Here is a 19,060-nt window from a genome sequence, read left to right on the forward strand (position 1 = left end):
TAAAAACTGGAATTTGAACTTGTGGATGCTTGTTTACAGTTGAATGTATTTCCTTACACAACTGGGCATCTTTTAAAATAGTTTTTTTTTTTCCCTCTGTCACATACATAAATACTTGTATATGATATTTTCCTTCTACATCCCTTCTGCCTTTGTGGCCTCACTGATATCCCAGTACAGTGCGTTCCAGCCTGTCAAGGATGTAAAAACATCATTTCAGAATTTAATTGTGCCACTTTCCAAAATTACAGGACACTTATTGTTTGTTCTCCTACACAGAAATGATAATTAGGAGCTCTTGAATAATTAATCTGGGAACCTGTGATATCTGAAAGGAGTTGACGTCATTTTTTATTTGGATTTGTAGCACAAAATTACAACTTTCTTTTTACTATCTGTTTCCCTAACTTGCCTAGGTATGTCTGAGGTTTCTTAAGACCAGAGCAGTATTTTCTTATTTCAAAAATGCGCCGAGATTTCAGGAGCACTGCTGACATGCTGCATGCAGCTGGCCTGTGTCAGGAAGCTCTCTGGCTCCCCTTGTCATTCCAGCTGGTGTGGTGGCCTCTCCGGGAGCCATGGCCCTCACAGGGCCAGCATCACTGTTACTGCTGTTCATCTCCAGGACCTTCTTTCCGCACAGCACACAGACAAGCTCCGAGGAGAGACTTCCCAGCACCAGAGCCTAAAACAGGCACTTTGACACCAGCCAGCTGGTACCAAACAATGAGGAGAATGGGTTTCTCCTCTCTTCCTTCCCTTTTGATTCCTTGCCAACGAGTCAGTCTCTGCCATCACCTCTTATTCTGCTGTTTTCTAATTCTACAAATCTGGAGAGCCTTTAAGGCTCAGCTAAGCTGGTTAGAAAATGAATAAGAAGAGAGCCAAAGACTTCTTCAGGGTGATACTGGGGAAGGACACTGACACACATGAGGCAAAGGCAGCCTGCCATGGCTTGGAAGTGTTGCTCAGATGTGTGTGCACTAAACTGCACTGGGAGTACACTCAGAAAGCAATCAGTCCAATCAGTCCAGAGCTGAGCATTTGCAAGGGTCTGTTATTCCTACTCTACCCTCATCTCTGAGAAGGGTAGATGGAAGCTACTCTCTCTGCAGCTGCATTAGCCTGATGAGCCACTCAAATGGACGCTGAAAGCTGTTCTTTCCGCCCCTCCCCGCCCCCCCCCCGAGATAAAAAGAAACTGGAAGATGCTGAAGTGCACAGCTTCCTCCCTTTTAGACCTTGGGAACATGTAAAGATACACACAGGGTCATTTGGCTCTGAAGGCTGAGGGATGTGAGCGCTTTGCTGCAGAGCCCGCGGGGAGCATGAGTCACATGGGCTGCCTCGGCAGATCCGGGCTGACAGCATCCACCGGATCACCGCCTCGCCTTGCACTCAAAGGGCAGAAATAAACTGGGAAGCAGGAGGGGCTTGAGGAGGTCGGGCTGTGGGCTGGGGTTATTTCAGCCTCTGTGCTTCTGGTTCAGCAGAACTGGACAGGGTAGTACAGCCTCATCTGCGTCCAAGCCCATTTCTCCACGGAAGCAAGTAGGTCTGTGGGTCCTGGTGGGGGCCCGTGCATTGGAGGTGGGTCCAAAGCACTGAAGCATGTGCTTTTTTTCCTTCTGCAGCCCAGAAATGTGGGCAACAGTAGTACCAGAAAGACCAACATGTTAGGGAAAACAAACATGTCTCAGTTTATTCTAAATTCTTGCTTTCCATGATGTTTCCACATCACTGCACTCTGGTTGCTGTTGTTTTGTAAGCATGGGCCTGTACGCTGTTCTGAGTCCTGCCGTCTTCTCAGGGCTACTCTGATGATCTGTCACCACGTGAAAAAATATGTCTGTCATTGTGTTTGTTGCTTTGTAGAGTCGTACATCACTGTGGTTTATGTTGTGCAGAGGCATTATGCTATTGCATAGTGTAGATACACCCTCATTACACCTAGCAAAGGGAGAAGTCCTCCTGAGAAGGAGGACCAGGATACATTCAACACAGCATTTAAAGCCCCGGGGTGCCACAAGGAAGGAACCACACAAAGCGATCTGATAGGGACACCTGGCTTCTTGTTTCTGTCTTCAATGTGTGGAGGAGCACTGTTGCCACAGTGTCACCTCCCACACAGGCTGTGAAGACAGCGTGTTGTGTCAGAAAGGGAGCACGCTGTTGTATTTCCTCAGCCCAGGCCTGGGCAAGATGTGACCTCAGTCCACTCCAGCTGGGGACTTACCAGGTACATCTACATTGACACATGTTTCGTGCAAGCTTGTTCTTACCTGGTATGAACCTCCACCACTGTGCCCACACTGAAGCTTTTAGTATTGCATTCAGAAAGCAAAGCCCATCTAGGACTTGCTCTGTGAAAGACTTTTCTCTCAGTTATGGCAGTCTGTGCATCTAGGGAACAAAGAAGTTCATCATGTGAAAAGATGCAGACTGTCAAAAAAAAAGAGATTAATGAGATCGGAGCCTACAGTGGTTTGTGCTTGCAGGTGAGTTTCACGTAGAGCAGGGCAGGGTCATGACTGCTGAAATGGGGACACCTACTGAGGAAATGTGCAGTGTTGAGGAAGGCTTATAATTCTTGTTATGCCCATCCAGATGTGAGAAGTGGACGCTGTGCATCTGTAGACACAGCTGTGTACTTACAAGTATTCCGGTGTCACCATCACATCTGCTGTAACATCAGCCAGGCCACCTGGAAATGGGTGGAAGGACCTTCTGTATCGATGGTGGCAGTGTGAGCCTGACTGTGCTTTGCAGGTCAGTCCCAGCTCTAAGTGGGGACACAGCCTTTGGTTGCTTGTGGGGACACAGTGTGCCTCTTTCAGCCCTTGGAAGAGAGCAGAACCGGGGTTGCTGAGCTGAGGGTCATGTGTCTACATGGTGTCACTCCTCGCCTCATGAGAGGACCAGCCTGGCTTGGAGACTGCACCACCACCTGCCAGCATGAGATCAGGGCTGTGGTGAGGCAGGTGTTCTGCCTCCTGGACTCGCACAGCTGCAGGCAGCACTGTCAGGCAGCACTGTCAGGCAGCACATGCACCTCACTGTTCTCCGAGCCACAAGTGGGCACATTTTCTGCTGCCCAAGCATTTCATCCTTGACAAGCTAGGCTTGATGGACCCAGTGCCAGAAGCCCTATCAGCTTAGTCTCTCATTGTCAGACTGATCCTCTCACAGAAAAAGTCAAGGCTTGTATTTTTAGGTACAGAGGTAGTTGGTTCAGCTGCCGGAGTCTCAGCTGAGCACCTGAACTGCTGCAGTTGGCTGCAGTGCCAGGGGAGCTCATGATGGACCCTCACCCAAGATGCTGCTTTGTCCCAGCAGGGGATCAGGTGATACAGGTGATACAGGATAATCTCTGTGCTCCAGACACCCATGTGAGCGTGAAGAGGAGCAGAATTTGGTACTCGAGCAGTTATTTTAAAAAAAGGGTCTGGACTGCAGGAGCAGGGTTTGGTTTTGGTTGAAAGAACTATGCCAAGCACTTGGTCATGATCGTTATATTGACCACCACTGACCCTGGACTCAAATTCCCTCATACAGCTTCCAAAACTGACTTCTCCTTAAACCTTGATGTTGCCTTGTTTAGCAGACTGATCAGCCTCAACTGGCTCTCAATTTACACTGGCAGTTCAGGGCTAGCTGAAAATGCACTAGCTGAAAATGTCTTTCCCACAGGAAAGACATGGACCTGCTGGAGAGGGTTCAGAGGAGGCCACAAAATAATCAGAGGCATGAAACACCTCTGCTGTGAGGCCAGGCTGAGATAATTGGGGTTGTTCAGCCTGGAGAAGAGAAAGCTCCAGGGAGATCTTATTGCAGCCACTCAGTACTTAAAAGGGGCTGATAAGAAAGATGGGGACAGACTTCTTAGCAGGGCCTCTTGTGATAGGACAAGGGGTAATGGCTTTAAACTACAGGAGGGAAGATTCGGGGTAGACACAAGGAAGAATTTTTTTATGATGAAGGTGGTGAAACACTGGCCCAGGTTGCCCAGAGAGGTGGTAGATGCCCCATCCCTGGAGACATTCAAGGTCAGGTTGGATGGTGCTCTGAGCAACCTGATCTAGTTGAAGATGTCCCTGCTTATTGCAGGGGGCTGGACTAGATGAACTTTGAAGGTCCCTTCCAACCCAAATTATTCTATGAGTCTATAACTGAGGGACAGGACAGGAGCAGGAGGAGCAACTATATGCACCAGGATATGGACCAAGGCTTTTCCAAAAGTAATGTAGTTTTGTGTGCATAAGCACAAGCTATGGGGAAGGCAAATGACATTGTCACGAGCCTTTGTCAGGTGGTGGAGGAGCAGGCATGACTTTCGTGGTGGCCTACATCTGCTGCCACAGCTGCCTGGGGCTGTGTCCCCACTCCTGGAGTGAAATGGGGCTGGGGTGGGGGGAAGATTTCCCCCAGCTCACAGGTGTCGTTTCTGCCGTTGTTGCCATCTGTCTTTTTACTGTCAGTAACAGTATGATGCTCATGTGGCTGCCACAGGGAAACCCCCTCCTCCAGCACTGAGCATCCTGGAGGAGGGGTCTACCTCATGGGGAGCACTTCCCACAGCCCAGTGCCCCTCTCTGCCTCTCCCCAGCAAGCCCAGCACAAACAAGCAAAACTGGACTGCAGCCAGCAGCAGCTGTAGGACCTCAAAGCCTTTCTGACCCATTGCTAGCAGACAGTAGAATAGCTTATACAAACACAAGGCTTCTGTGTACGTTTTTTAACAGTATTTTTCTTTCAGGACATTTTGGCATCTCTGCAACACACTTTTACTTCCATCCTAAATTTCCTGGACTTTTTACTCCCTCTTCCCATCTCCTTGAGCCAACAAGGAGCCATTTTTGGTGGCTTTCTCAGAAGGATCTCTTCTCTGCACTCTGTGGGCTTGCACAGTCCAAGGCTGGTTTGTTTCCCTAGGAAATGACTTGGTCACCCCCTTCCCAAACTTACCTTCTAGATCGACATTCACAACTGCTTCAGACTCTGATTTCCAGAAGCCACTGGTATCCTGAACTACATTCCTGGCAAAATTAGTCCTGATTTATCCCACTGCTCATGTTTTTTTCACTTGTGCATTGATTTGTTGTGGGACACATGAAAGTACAGACTGAGGGATGGGGCTGGGGGGCATTGTAGGGCTCAGACTGCCCAGGAAAGGAAAATGAGGATGGGCAGGTTTCATGGAGAGCAGAGGGCTGGTGGGTTAAGGAAGGCTCATGGCTGCCAGGGTGGAGGGAGATAGTGAGAATCAGGATTCCACATCCTAGCAGGAAAGGAAGATACATGAATTTGAACCAGATGAGAATGCCTCAGGAAAAAATTTAGCCCAGCTTGCAAAAAAAAAAAACCAAAACAACCCGACCCTCAAGTAATTTATTGTAGCTCAGGCAGATAAAAGAAGTGCATAGAATCAGTTCCATAAGAAGGTCAAATTAAGTGCAAGAACAAAATACAAGCATATAGGTATGTATACAAATATATGCATCAGTGTCTCTCATTGTAGAACTGGGTATCAAACCTAATCCTTAAGGGTTTCTTGTGTTGTCCATCAGCTCCTAGCCGGACAACATCCCTCCAGGACATTAGACTGGGGGAATGATGAAGAAATGAAGAATTACATCAAAAGAATTACATCAGGAGACAGTGAGACAGATTCACAGAGCACTATGTGATGGCAGGCGTTTAGGTACTAGCAGAGACTTCATCAGTCCTTCTGACTCCAGTGCTGCAATACTACTTATTCAGCCGACTGCAAGAGAAAAGTGTGATGTGAGTACCAGTATTGTAGAGGTGAAAGGCTTCACTTGGGTATCTCAAAGCCAGCCAACCCCACACTTTTATTGCTTATTGTAGAGAACGACTGCCCACTTCTGTAGCTGGGGATGCAAACGGTTACTTGTGCATCCACATGGCTGTGGTTTAGGTTTCAGTTACGCTGAGCTGCTGACTTGGCAAAGAGAGTTAAAGAACAACAGTATCAGCACTTGTATCACACAGATTTATCTGGTCTCTGATGTAGTTGTATGGGCTTTGTCTTCTTCTTCTGGAGGTTATTTTTTAACCTTGATTAAAAGTAGGTGAAAACAAAGTGAATTCTTTGACACGTTATACTAACCAACTCTGCACAGCTTATACCTCCCAGCTATGAATGCCAATAAACATTCTCACTGAATTTGCAGTGACAGTGGAAAAAAAAAAAAAGGTGAAATTACCACAGTTTGCCACTGTCACCAGTGAAAATTGAGCAGAAATACAGTTCTGTACCTATACATCCATTGAAATGGTTAATGCGATCATTTATACTGTCCATAGCTCTCCACTTCCAGTGACAGAATAGCTGCCACTGTTTCCTCACAACTGCTTGTGATGCCTGATATCACATAAGCTTAAATACCCGGAAAAATGCAGCTTCTCTGCTGGGAAATCCTTGCTTTGATGAAAAGGGACAGGACATGATGGTGTATCTCCTATCACCTAAGGCCTTTGGGAGAGGGCATGGTTCACAGTGTGCTGGGGTTTTCTCCTCTTTTTATTTGCTCCAATAAGTTTATTGGCAATTTTCACAAATTGCAGTCCAGCACTATTCTAGCAGAGCTGGAATCACATTATGGACATCGCAGCTTTTTAAAATGTGTGTTTCATCCTTGAGCTTGGTTGTGTGTCTTCCACCTCCACAACCTTGATATCCAGGTCCCAGATCTACTGTCTAAGCCATCAAAGGACTTTGGAGCTCCTGTTTGGGTTTGGCCAACATCTCTCAACATCAGGGTAATTCAAGTGAAACCTTTCTACTCAAAAGTTTTCCAGCACAGTGCTACTACCATGGGTTCAGGGTGCAACAGGAAGTTCATTAAACCTATCTATTTCATTGAACCCTTAAACATGACTTAACATGAGTAAAAGCTGAAAATGCTGAAACACAGCTGTACTGTAGCACCAAGCAGGCTCAAGCTCCATTTTCTCCCACTTGACCATCAGGATCCCCTGTCTTGAAACCGGAGTCTTTGCCCATTCCAGATGCCCTCATTACCACTTACTGTTGACACTGACACGTCTTGTTTTCCAGCAAGTATTGTCGTGCTTGTACCATCCTTTTTGCCCGTTGCTGCCAGGAGAGAGAGGATAAATAACAAATGGATTTTTTTAATGCTTCACCTCTGAAGTGGTGGTGAAATACTGTCTGACATCTGCAGACTGCCCATCTCTAACACTTTGCTTTGAGTCTAAGGATTGCCTATTTGTTCTGGCCTACATCCAGAAAATCAGACTCTTCGTACGGTTTGGGGAGACTGTCATCTCTTCACCTTTCACAGGGACTGGGGCACTCACCCTTCTCCGCTGCCAGCTTATACCACTGATGGTGCACAGGCATGCAAGGACAAACACCAACACACTGCCTCCAATACTTGCTCCAATTACCACATAACTGATCCAAGCAGGAGCTTCCTCTGTGGAAGAGAATAAGTATTCAGAGACAGATACAAAGAGAATTTTAAAGCTGTTGGGTGAAGGCAGGGATGTGATGCTAATTTCCATACCCACAGGGTAGCTGAGGCTGATCATCAAGTCATTGTCTTCTATGAGGTGACAGATCCACAGCCCTGCAGTGCTGACATTCACCTCCAACTTTACTTCATGTGGCTTTGACTTCTTGACATCCATCTGAGTCCCATTCACACGTTCCCAGCGCAAATGTGTGTTGGGTGGGAGTGGGCTAGAGACCTGGCAGGTCAGGGTCATCTCGGCCCCTCTGGCGAGTGGCCCAGCAGGGTTAGCTGAGACTGTGAAGGTAAGAAAAAGACATGGGAAAGAGAGGATGGGAAGAGGGGTCTATCCATACTCTCGTGGCTTCCAGTTTTCTGCAGCTTCATCTCTTGAGCCACTTTCTCTCACCTTTCATCACCACTAGCTCTATCTTGCTCTGCACATATCTGCTGTTGTATGCCAGCTGGCACTGGTAGTGCCCAGAGTGGTTGAAATTGACTTTGGAGAGTTTCACTTCTATGGCGTTTCCAAATTTGCCTTCAGGTATTTCAAACCAAAAGCGGTTGCTTTTTTTGGTCTTATGCTGCTGTCCCCATGCTGTGATGTTGAAATCAAGTAGTTCATGAGCAGGTGCACTTTCCTGTTGTTTCCAATTCAGTTGTCCTGTGAAACCTGCTTTCCATGTTATCTTCTGGAAGTTCAGATGCCATGACAAGATGACAGTGCTACCGACAGTTGCATACTTTCTTTCCAAGTCTGGATTCTGAAAACCTGAATTCAGAAGAGACAAGGAATACAGAGGCAGGGAAAGCCATGGCCACACTTCACTGTGTCCACCCTTGATTTGGAGAAACATGTGCTGTGCTCAGTTGAAAGATGACTTGAAGAAAAGCCAAGAGATATCCCAGGAAGGATAAATAGTCAGTGTCTGAGAACAGGTTTAAAGACCCAAAGCTCCCAAGCTTACCAGAGCTGAAAATAATAGACCCCAAGGAGAGTGGAATATTTTAGGGCAAGTCTGGAGAGGAAAATGGGAGCAAGTGTGGGACAGAGCTCAGGCAGCAGAGAAATCCCCAGGCTGCAGTGGGCAAATCAACCCTGGAGCACCATTGCTTGGGATGCTAGAAAGTGACAGCTTAGCTCATTAGCTGGATCCTGAGAATGCGTGTGAGTTGCATTTTTCTTGTCACATACCTAATACCTTTACATCAAAGGAGATGTTCTGATTAATCAATGGAGAGTCTGAATGGACACGACACGCCCAAGTCCCGCTGTCTGTAGCCTCCAGTTTCTTCACTGTGTATTTTTGATGGGTCTTGTCTCTTGATACTTCGTGTTTTACAATGTTGTTGTTACTGTTAAACAGTGTGATGCTGAGATTGGGTAGAGGATGGGATGAATTTTGCATTAAAGTCAACTCAAGGTCTTCATTTGGCAGGAAGTGCCCATCTAAAGAGATCATCACTATAAAAAGAAAAAGTGCAACCAGTAAGTCAACTACTCCTCCTGTGAGAGAGGGACAAGTGTTACAGCAAAGAGAATATGGGGACCTTCTGCCCTGCCCAGGACCAAAGATATAGCAGCTGGATAAAGAATCCCAGCAGAGAGGTCTCTCTGAGCTCTAAAATCTTCCCCCACCTCACCTCTTCAGGGACAAAAGCCCTTTAAGCACTCACATTTGAAGACATGTAGTGAGATACTGACTGTGTGAGACTCATATTCACAGGTGTAGATGCCAGCATCAGAGAGCCTTAAGTCCATCACCTTCAGGTGGTTAGTGCTGGGGATGATTTCCGATCGATCACTCATGGTAGCTTTGCCTTTTGAAAAAATAAGCTTGGTTAGGAGGGAAGAAGTTTCTCAGCCATATATTGGGGAGAAGGGGTGGTGAATTGGGAGCCTTGCCTTTCAAAGGGGTAGTAGATGACTTTTTAATAACAAGCTTGTAGTGCTTCCAGGTCACAACTGCATGCTTAGATATGCCTCTGCAATTCAAGATGACTGCCTGTCCTGCGACACCAATCTGTACTTCATTTTGCTGTGCCATAATGGAGATCAGACCTGAAAGTCAATACCCACCAAAACCAGCAAGTTAATACCTCCCGTCCCTCCAGAAAGATGCAGATATTTCTCCTCCATTTCCCAGATACTGGGAAGATTGACCTAAATTTCTGATTTTTTCATGTCTTTGTCTCATTGACCAATTCCTTCTCTTTTCAGCTCCATAGCTTCCCTCCACTTCATTTTTGGCTCTTTACCTGGCTAATGGTTATTCTGTTTCACATACATTCTGAAAGAGGAAAAATGCCAGTGGTTGTGGTAGATTCATGGAATCACAGAATATTTGGGTTGAAAGGGACCTTCAAAGGTCATCTAGTCCAACCCCCCTGCCATGAGCAGGGACATCTTCAACTAGATCAGGTTGCTCAGAGCCCTGTCCAGCCTGGCCTGGAATGTCTCCAGGGATGGGGCATCTACCACCTCTCTGGGCAACCCATGCCACTGTTTCACCACGCCCATTATAAAAATTTTCTTCCTCATGTATGGCCTGGATCTCCCATCCTTTAGTTTAAAGCCATTACCCCTTGTCCTATCACAAGAGGCCTTGCTAAAAAGTCTGTCCCCATCTTTCTTGTTGGCCCCTTTTAAGTACCGAGTGGCTGCAATAAGATCTCCCTGAAGCCTTCTCCAGGCTGAACAACCCCAACTCTCTCAGCCTGTCCTCAAAGGAGACTCCCCATGATTCACAATTTTGAGATGTCAACAGTTTTACTGAAACAGTCTTTTCCCACTGGATGAGATTTTGTTGTCCTACTGGTAGCAAAGGCAGGATGGCATATGCCATCCCTCCTTTACTCCCCAGTCAAGACTTGAGGCAGCACCTGCAAATTTGCTCACCCCTTCTTCCAGTTGTTGCATGCAGCAAGACTGAAAACCCAGAAAATGAAAGGACAAAGTGAAAACCAAAGAAATAAGGCTGGCCCAATGCCAAGTCTGTGTTCTTGAGATGAGGGCTATGTGACAGTTAAAGAAGTAGGATGTATAAAGCTGAAGAAACATTAGGAGCAGATTATTGGAAGAACCACCTCCTTTCTTTCACTGTAAAGAGAATATCTGCAGGAGACTATAAGAAGGAAATGGATCTCTCGGGATTGCCTAACCTGCGGATCACTCAGGTGACCCTTGTATTGGAGACCCGCAAAAATGCAAAATAAAAAGTTTACCTTAGTCTAAGGGAGGGTTTTTCACAAGTTACATATTCCTCCGAGAACATAGCTAATCTGCCAATACATGTTTTCAATGATTACACATTGGATCACAGAAAATTATAAACTTGCTTAAAGTGTGAAATTATAAATGCTATTTATAAGAGTTGGTAACTTTTGCTTTGCTTTTGGTGCTAGTGTGCACAGAATAGTTTAGATCTTTCCTCTAAATCTTCCCTCTGCAACCAGAGGAATCACAGCTGAGTATCCAAGAAATGCAGGCTTGGCTTTACTCAGGCACCTTCCTTTCTTGGAAAATGAGCACTAAAAAGTCCTCCAAATCTTATAATACTAGCAGTCAAACTGAGCAAGCCAGTAGCATTGTCTTTATAAAAGCAAATCTGTATTGAGAAACACAAGTTTTTTTCCCCAAGCAGCTGGAGGCAGTGTGGAGAGCAGTATTTTGCACTCTGTGCTCAATGTGCAAGCCGGCTGTCATAGGAACCCCACTCCCGCACTTCTACAGGGGAGCTCCCCAAACTTGGTGAGGCTCCAGGCACCCTGGTTTTGGCTGGCAGGCTCAGCAGGAGTCAGGCTGGGAACAGCTTGAGTCCCAAAACCTGAGCTGTCGCTGCCTCTGAAGTCATAGGACACAGACAGAGGGAGCCCCCCAGCTTCCAGACCCTCTGTCCTCATCTTCGTTGCATGGCCCCACAGAGAGCTGCTGGGCAGGGCAGGAGTGGGCCAGACAAGGTAAGGAGGCAGCTGTCACAGCTTCATCACTGGAATGAACCTGCTTTGAGCCCTATGAGGGATGTTATAACAAATCTAAAATATATATAACAAATGGCAAATCAAGAGGTGCTTAAAACCACCCCAAATGTGGTGAGACCTGTGGAAAGGCTGTTAAGAACTGGGAGGGTTCACTGAGCCAAGGACTCACCCAGATGCAGAACCAAGACGACGCAAAGTGTGCTGCTCACCACCATGCTGCATGACTCCATCTCTGTGGGAATGCTCCTCCTTGCTGTGGGCTGGAAGTGCTGCTGGTGCCAAGGGGTGCTATCCTGGAAGACTCAAATGCTGTGTTAAAAATGTTTCATTTTTAGACCTTGGTGGATGTGACCCACGTTCCCAGTGAGTACCCACCATTTTGAGTGCAGCAAAATGGAAACTCATTGCTAAAGTCACCTGAGCCCCGTGTTTCAGCAAAGAATCCAGCTGCAGAGTTCCCCCTAGAGCGTGGGATTAAACATTTTATTTTAGTCGTCCCTAGGTTTCTGGCATTCCTCGGGCTGCAGGTGTTTATGTCATCAAGAGTTCTGCAGTTTTTTACTTCTCTATGGCAGGTTATCATTGCTCTTGCAGCGATTGAGGTTAAACACATACAGGGTTGCATTAGCCAGACCACAGCCAGCAGGCTGAGGGAAGTAGTTATTTCCCTCTATTTGGCACACCTGAGGTCTCATCTAGAATATAGGATCCAATTTTTGGACTCCAGTACAAGACAGATGTCAACAAATTGGATACAGTCCAATTAAGGGCCACTGGGATGGTGGGGAGGCTGGAGCACGTGACATACAAGTAGAGACAGAGAACTGGGTTTGGTAGGGAGAGCCAAGGTGGGGTCTAATTTCAGTCTCCCATTATCTGAAGGATATTACCTAGAAGAAGGAGCCACATTCTTCTCAGTGGTGTACAGGAGAGGAACAGGAGGCAGCACTCATAGGTTGCAGCAGGGAACTGTTGACTAGATAGAAGGAGCCCAGCTGTGAGCAGGAGGTTGGACTGGAGACCTTCAGGGGACCCTTGCCATCTAAATATTTCTATGCAATTTTGTGATTCTATGATTAAGGACATCTTTAGGCTTTTACTGGTTTTCTTTAGTTTGTTTTTTTGCCTTCTTATTTCTTCTCTTAAAAATATCAATAACCACCAAGTCTGATGTTGTTGGAAAGACTTGCTTGAATTCTTAGGACTATTCAACACGAAGTCTAGGGAGAAGGGAGGGATGAGGTCAGAAAGAGCAAGATGCATTGATGACAACAAAACCTTAAGTGGCAACTGAGAGTAAACAATCATGTTAAAGGTGAGTTATCAAATTAGATGAAGGATCTGACTGTAGCAAAGAGCAAGTGCTGGGACAACCTGCAGCTGGGTGGGCTGAAAAGGTGAAGGGGACTATGGCTGCTGGTGCAAGCAGACTACTGAGCTCTCCATCCCTAAACCAAGGCACCACAAAAAGGAAGCCAAGCTGGTTAACTAGTCTGGGAAATGAGCAAAAACAGTGAGGCAACCACACCTCTCTGAAAGCAGACACTCCCCATGCCAAGAGGCCCTTGGGGTGGACCTTCCCTGTTGCTTGTATAAGGTGTCAGCCCTATGAGGACTTGTACCTGGAAGGCATCCACCAAACCTCGGACAGAGACCACCAAGGGGCCTCTTGTGGCCAAGGTGGCTGACCCAAGAGGGGCCAGGGAGCCAGCTGATATAGGGCAGATCAGAAGCATCCTACCTCTAAGCTCAGTACTGGTCAGGATGAGGCAAAGGTTGGAGGATGCCACGCTTGTGAAGGCAGCTGGAGGGTGCTGTGTGAACACTGACAGCATAGCAACAGGTCACAAAAGGTCTTACTGGCATACTTAGCTTGTAAGGCAGAAAGATCAAAGCTGGAAATTCTTCTAGAAACATGCATAAAATGAGGCAGAGTGCTAGGGCTGCAAAGTGTGACAGAGAGAGCAGTGTGAAGAAAAGGAGTATGGAGTCATCAGGAACAAGGGAGCTGAGCTGTACAGAAAACGTGGGCTTCATCTGAAGCAAGAGAGGCTTTATTTAAACTAAAACGGAACCCAGCTGCTGACACAAAGTAAGAACTTTTTTATACGAAGACTGGGGAAAATCCAACCAGTATAGATAAGCACATAACGTGGGTTGAAGCATCCGAAACATAAAAACTCCATGTCCTCAGGTGAAGGTTCAGGTAGAAGCTGGTGAAGCTCAAGGGACAAGCAGGAGGAAGCAAGCTGAAAAAGACAAATCCTGTTTTAATGGACTATGGAAAAATTCTATGGATGCTACCAATGGAGAAATCAGATATCAGAAATAGAACTAATAAGTAGTGGGGACATGGATGAGAGATCCAAGCCCAAGGAGATCTGGATCCCTAACAAAAACATCATACTGTTTTTCAGAGAAATCAGTAGGACAGTTGGTGGGATGGGTGCTCAGCTCTAGCCAATAATAGAAACCTTCTGTTGCAGGTAGTGCGATACATAGAAGGCTGGAGTCATAATGGGATTGAACTAAAAAAAAAAAGCTAGAATATTTTTATACAATATTTATATGTATTATTGTACAATATTAAATATAACATATTCTATTAGAGGATGATTTAAAGTTGAAATTAATTTAAATGATCAGAGCACATGCGACTATCAAAGAGTAGATGAAAACATCAGCACTACATTTGCGTGAAGATCGGGTAAGCACGACCGATAATTTGACAGCTTGACAGAGGAACACACATATACATCTGAAAAATACAGGTGCAAGAGCAAAGCAGCAGCCATATACACCATAAGAAGATACATAGATGGCAAAGCCACAGTCAGAGAAAATTTGGGGCGTGCCTCGCACAATGCAAAAACCCCATCCCAGCACCAGGGAATATTTGCATGAGCTGTTTTGTGCAAAAAAGTAAAATGAAGGAACCAGCGCATGTGATTAGAGATCACTTCTAATAAGATGCAGTAGCAGTGATCAAGCAGTTTGCTGGGCTACGCTACAGAATAAAGAAAGGGCCAACAACAAGGCATCTGTATGCATCTCAATCTAAAGAAACATCCGTAACTGAGAACTGGTGTAGGGCCCCGGGTAAGATCAATTCCTGAAACGACAGAAGAAACCTCATCCCCGCTGTTAACACTTACATCACCTGTCCTAGAGGGACCAGCAGGAAAAGTCAATCCCCACTCTAAAGTGGTATCTACAAATTAACAGGGCCAGTGCTGGGTTTCAAATATTTTAAGTCCTTAAACTTTATATAAAATCTGAAGGTAATGGAACAGGTAAAAATTAATCAAATTGCTGAGTCACACCCCATCATTTTGTTTTAGCTGGGAATCTCTGTTTTCCTGTCATCTTATGGCTTCAGTTTGTTCTTTGCCTTCTTGCTATCTGGTTATTGAGTGAAACCCTACAATCAGGGCACCGTGGGACTGGTGAACCACTGAACTTGTGCAGCTTTGTAGATTCAGAGTGATCTACCTTTGTTTTTCTGTTTCTTCTCGTGGTTTCACATGTTCTGCATTCCTCCTTCATTCACACTAATCTTTGTATTTCTGTGGCAAATCTCTACAATTTGATGTTTACCCACCTACATGTTGCAAGTCAATGGGGAAAATGGGCTGCCTTCAACTGGCATTTCTTTCATACATTTTGTCTACTGATTATCTCTACTTCTCATGCGTGTCACTTCCTATTTTCCTGCTCTCTTTCTATCTCCTTCTGTATCTTTCCAGGTCAGATCACAGGCATTGCTACTCTGGAGTTCACAGATCTCAGTGGGTAAGGCTCTGCTATGTTAATTTTCATTAGCAGATGCCTCCAGCAGACCTGCAACCTCCTTACAGGCAGCCCAGCTGTATCTTATGGTGGTACTCATAAATTAAGTGGTGTCAGGGGATGTCCCCAGGCACTGGAACACACTCATCAGCCCTGTTAAATTGCTAGAACATTTCCTGACAGATTTTTGGCCCAGGACAACTCTTGCGCTCCCAAGCAACTCCCGAGATGCATTTAGGTGTTAGCAGGGCCAGGGACCACTCCCATTAGGCGGATGGCATGTCGCCAGTTCATTTTGGAGGTTAAGTGAGTTTAATAGCCCAGACCATCTCATGCCGGTTGGCCTCTTTGCCAGAAACAGTCCAGGCACACTTGATTTATTAGCACGTCTAGCAACAGAAGAGCAGGGCTCCCTCCCAAGTGAACATTGATTTCCATTTCATTTTAACTTCTCCCTCTTATTAAAAGGGTTTAATTTCCTTCTTGACTTACTTTAATAATGCCTGCCTCTCTGAGGGATAGGAAAAGATGAGCTGGGGTAGTGAGCTGTCTGGGGGATGATGCCTGCAGGACCGGTCTGGCCTGGAGAACATCTGCTTGGGAGAGGGGCTGGCAGCCCCTCGCTCGCTCCAGCACCCAGCACCAGTGAGCAAGGGCTGCAGAGAGCTCTTCCCCAGGCCGGTGCTGGCATGACACAGGAGGAAACTGAAATTAAAAAAACTCAAAAAACAACCAAACACCAAAAACTCAGAAACCGCTCTTGAGTAGGCCATCTCCCTCCCTCTCTGTGTTCCTGTGCCTCTTTCATGCAGTGTGGTTTTTCTTGTTGTTTGTTTTTTTGGTTTTTTTTTTCTCTCGCTCTTGCTTGTGGCTGTGCTTTTGATCCGGCAGCAGCTCGCTGGGTTGGGGTGGGGGTGCTTCCCCACCGTCCATCCGCTCCAGGGCTCCCACACCTCTGCTCTGCGGCCGCACGGCATTTCCCCTTGCCATGGCTGCTGGGCCAGAGAGGAAGGACACAGCTGCCCCTTGTCCCCGCACATCAGGTTGGATTGGCTTTGGGGATCTGGCTTGCAGAGGGTCACCTCTCTTTTTCACAGTTTAAACATCTAAATCAAAGCCGGTCTTTGAAATTACTGTTTAACGTTAAAGCAAACACATGTGAGCAGCAGGCAGGGTAAGAGACCAAATGCAACAAAAAATAGCCACCAGGGATCAAAGAGATGATAGCAGTGAAGGTCATTTCATGGGCCCCACTGTCACTCCCAGACTGGCCAACCCTGCCTCGATGTCCCCTCGAGTGCCTGGGGCCGTTCAGCAGAGAGCAGCTGCCACCCTTGGGAGCTGCTGCGGGAGGAGTCCCTGGGATCAGGCAGGTGGAATCTGCCGACCCCCTCCAGAGACAGGTCCCACCATCAGGAGGAGGCAGGGTGGTGAGGCCACCGTGTCAGTGTCAGTTGGGCTTCCTACAGCCCTAAAGTTCCTGTGGCCTTGCCGTGTGCCTGGAACCATGTGGAGGCCATGTGAAGCAGCTCTATCTCCACAGCCTGGGCTGCTCCCTGCAGCCGCTAACCCCTCCATCAGCCTACGGGGAAGCCAAGATCTGCCTTTGCCTCACCAGCATTGCAGCACTTCCTTTCTGAACTTTTGCCCCTACACTTAGCCCCCTTCTTTCCTCCTAACTCTCTTCATTTTAGCTCCACAGCCTTTCATCCTGCAGTTTGCAAATGCAGCCCAGGGGTGACTTTCTAAAGCCACTGGAGGCTGTGAGTAGCAAAGGCACTGAGATGCCCTCTGAAGTCATGCCCTCTATCACCCTCCCAAGCTATATGTATGCATGGTTTGATGTTCAGGTATCATTCACACAGCTGCCAAAATGGGAACAGTGAGATCCTACCGTGCAGCATACTTGATGTGCAGCCCAGACTGGAGAAGGGTCTGTATACATATTGATAAAGTCAGCACAGCAAAATGGCATAGACCTGCCCATTCAGAGCAAAAATACATCCATTACATCTGGGGAGCCCAGGAGACACCCCTTCTCAATTTTTCTCTGGTGAATACGGGGGGTGGCAGCAGACTGTGTAGACAGAGTCCCTGGCCAGCTGAGAACCACAAGTGGGAATGGGACAGACGCCCAATTGAGATGTGGCAAACCCTGCTGTATTGCAGGCGGATTTGGCAGCCATGTTTATGAAACACCGGGGAAAAAAGCAAAAGGCTGTGAACTGATTTGAGGCTAATGCGCACCAGTGTCTCAAGAGAATTGTTTAGTTTATAGTAGAGAACATTAAGTAGCAACCTGAGCTCAACCTCAGTGAACCATGTGGAGGAATATTTGAGGTGGGTGATGAAGGTTGAGTAGGATACGCTACCTGAAAGTTTAAAAATTCAACCAGAAATGAAACTCCCATTTAGAACAGTGCAGCAGCCTATGAAAGAGTAAGGCAAGTCACTTTTCTGGTGTCCTTATATAGAAAGGATTACTCTTTCTCCAAAAAACACTGCTTGCTCAGCCCTGAGCAAGTGGATCAGGCTGCATCGGCAGCCAGTGTCAGGCAGTGAGCCAGTCAGCCTGGATTAGCAGAACAAACCCCTCTGGTCTCAGCTCGTACAGATGTCAGCAGATGCCCCTAGTTAGCTAGAGACCGACATCTTGTTATTTTTTCAGGCTTTTTTTAGAATAATGTTCTCCTTCCTGGAGGGCACATGGAGAAGGTGATAGCAAGTGGCAGCTGGTGGAGGGCTGCTCCCCAGTGCATTTCCAACCCTGGGGGATCTACAGTCACCAGAGACAGGCCCTCATATCTGACGTTTTTCCTTATACATGGATTTAAAAGATCTGTGAGATCTCCGGCCTCTGAGGCTGGTTGAGCTTCTTGTAGCTCCCTTTGTTTTGCCCCTTTAAGGGAAAAGTCCAGGAAGACAATCACTTATTAGTTAAAAGTAAAAGGCCTTGGAGGATTGCACGGCCAAAAGTACTATCAAGTCAAAAGTTCAAGATGGTTTTACATCAGACCTTTAAGTGGAGCAAAACCAATCCATCCGTGCCGAAACAGCAACTTGTGCGGAATAGTAAAATTTGTAACATTAAAAAAAACGAAAACAGATTGGCCCCTTTTCTCAGAGAAAGAAATAAAGTTTCCTTACCTCTTTTCCTTCCTCTCTGCCTCTGTGTTTCTGTCTCCTTGTGTTCGTCACCTGCTGTAATTGATCTCACCCAGCTACAGCTGAAACAAAAGAGGAACGAAGTTGATGCTCAGAAAGCAGCTCAACAGATGTTGGCCTTGAAGTCTCCTCCTCTCCTGCCGGAGCGTCAGCAAGGTCTTGCTGCCAGTCCAGGTTCTGCTGGCACCTGGCACCTAGGTTCTCTATGTTGATGGTGATTTTCCCAAATGCATGTGATCTCAGCTCTGGGTATGAACAGAAATGGAGACCATAACGGAAGGTGATGTATTGCAGCGCCTGGGGAGAATGAGTGTGTAAAACAGAGAGAGCCTATTGGCCATATGGCAGCTGATGGGAGGCCGTGACGGGGTTGAAACTTAAAAGTGAATCGTTGGAAACTGGTTCTGCTCTGCCGACAAGGAAAGCTCGCAAATGAACGTATTAGTTGAGCGGATCCGGACCTAGCCTGAGCCTCTGATAGTCTGTAAGAGCCACCCGACCTCCATTGCCCAGCCTGTGTCACTGCTAAGAGGAGGCACCTCTGAGGAGTGGGCCATGGACCTGGCCCCAGGGGCGGCACAGGAATAGCAACAGAGGAAGAGAGGACTCTGATGGTACGTTAGGGG

At 46.8% G+C, this 19,060-nt stretch overlaps 1 protein-coding gene across 1 annotated transcript; it reads right to left on the reverse strand.

Moving 5' to 3' along the window:
- Window positions 1-5,423: 5,423 nt before the first annotated feature.
- CD4 (CD4 molecule) lies at window positions 5,424-18,661 on the reverse strand. The gene is made up of 10 exons (XM_082060681.1): window positions 18,417-18,661; window positions 11,650-11,789; window positions 9,406-9,561; window positions 9,177-9,320; window positions 8,695-8,964; window positions 7,909-8,271; window positions 7,554-7,796; window positions 7,345-7,463; window positions 7,053-7,120; window positions 5,424-5,764 (listed from the first exon to the last, which is right to left on the reverse strand). The coding sequence occupies exons 2-10, from the start codon at window positions 11,708-11,710 to the stop codon at window positions 5,749-5,751; spliced, it is 1,440 nt and encodes a 479-aa protein (XP_081916807.1). The 5' UTR covers window positions 11,711-11,789; window positions 18,417-18,661; the 3' UTR covers window positions 5,424-5,748.
- Between the last annotated feature and the right edge of the window lie 399 nt (window positions 18,662-19,060).

The sequence above is a fragment of the Streptopelia decaocto genome (genome assembly GCF_964273445.1).
Source record: "Streptopelia decaocto genome assembly, chromosome: 1".
Taxonomy (NCBI): domain Eukaryota; kingdom Metazoa; phylum Chordata; class Aves; order Columbiformes; family Columbidae; genus Streptopelia; species Streptopelia decaocto.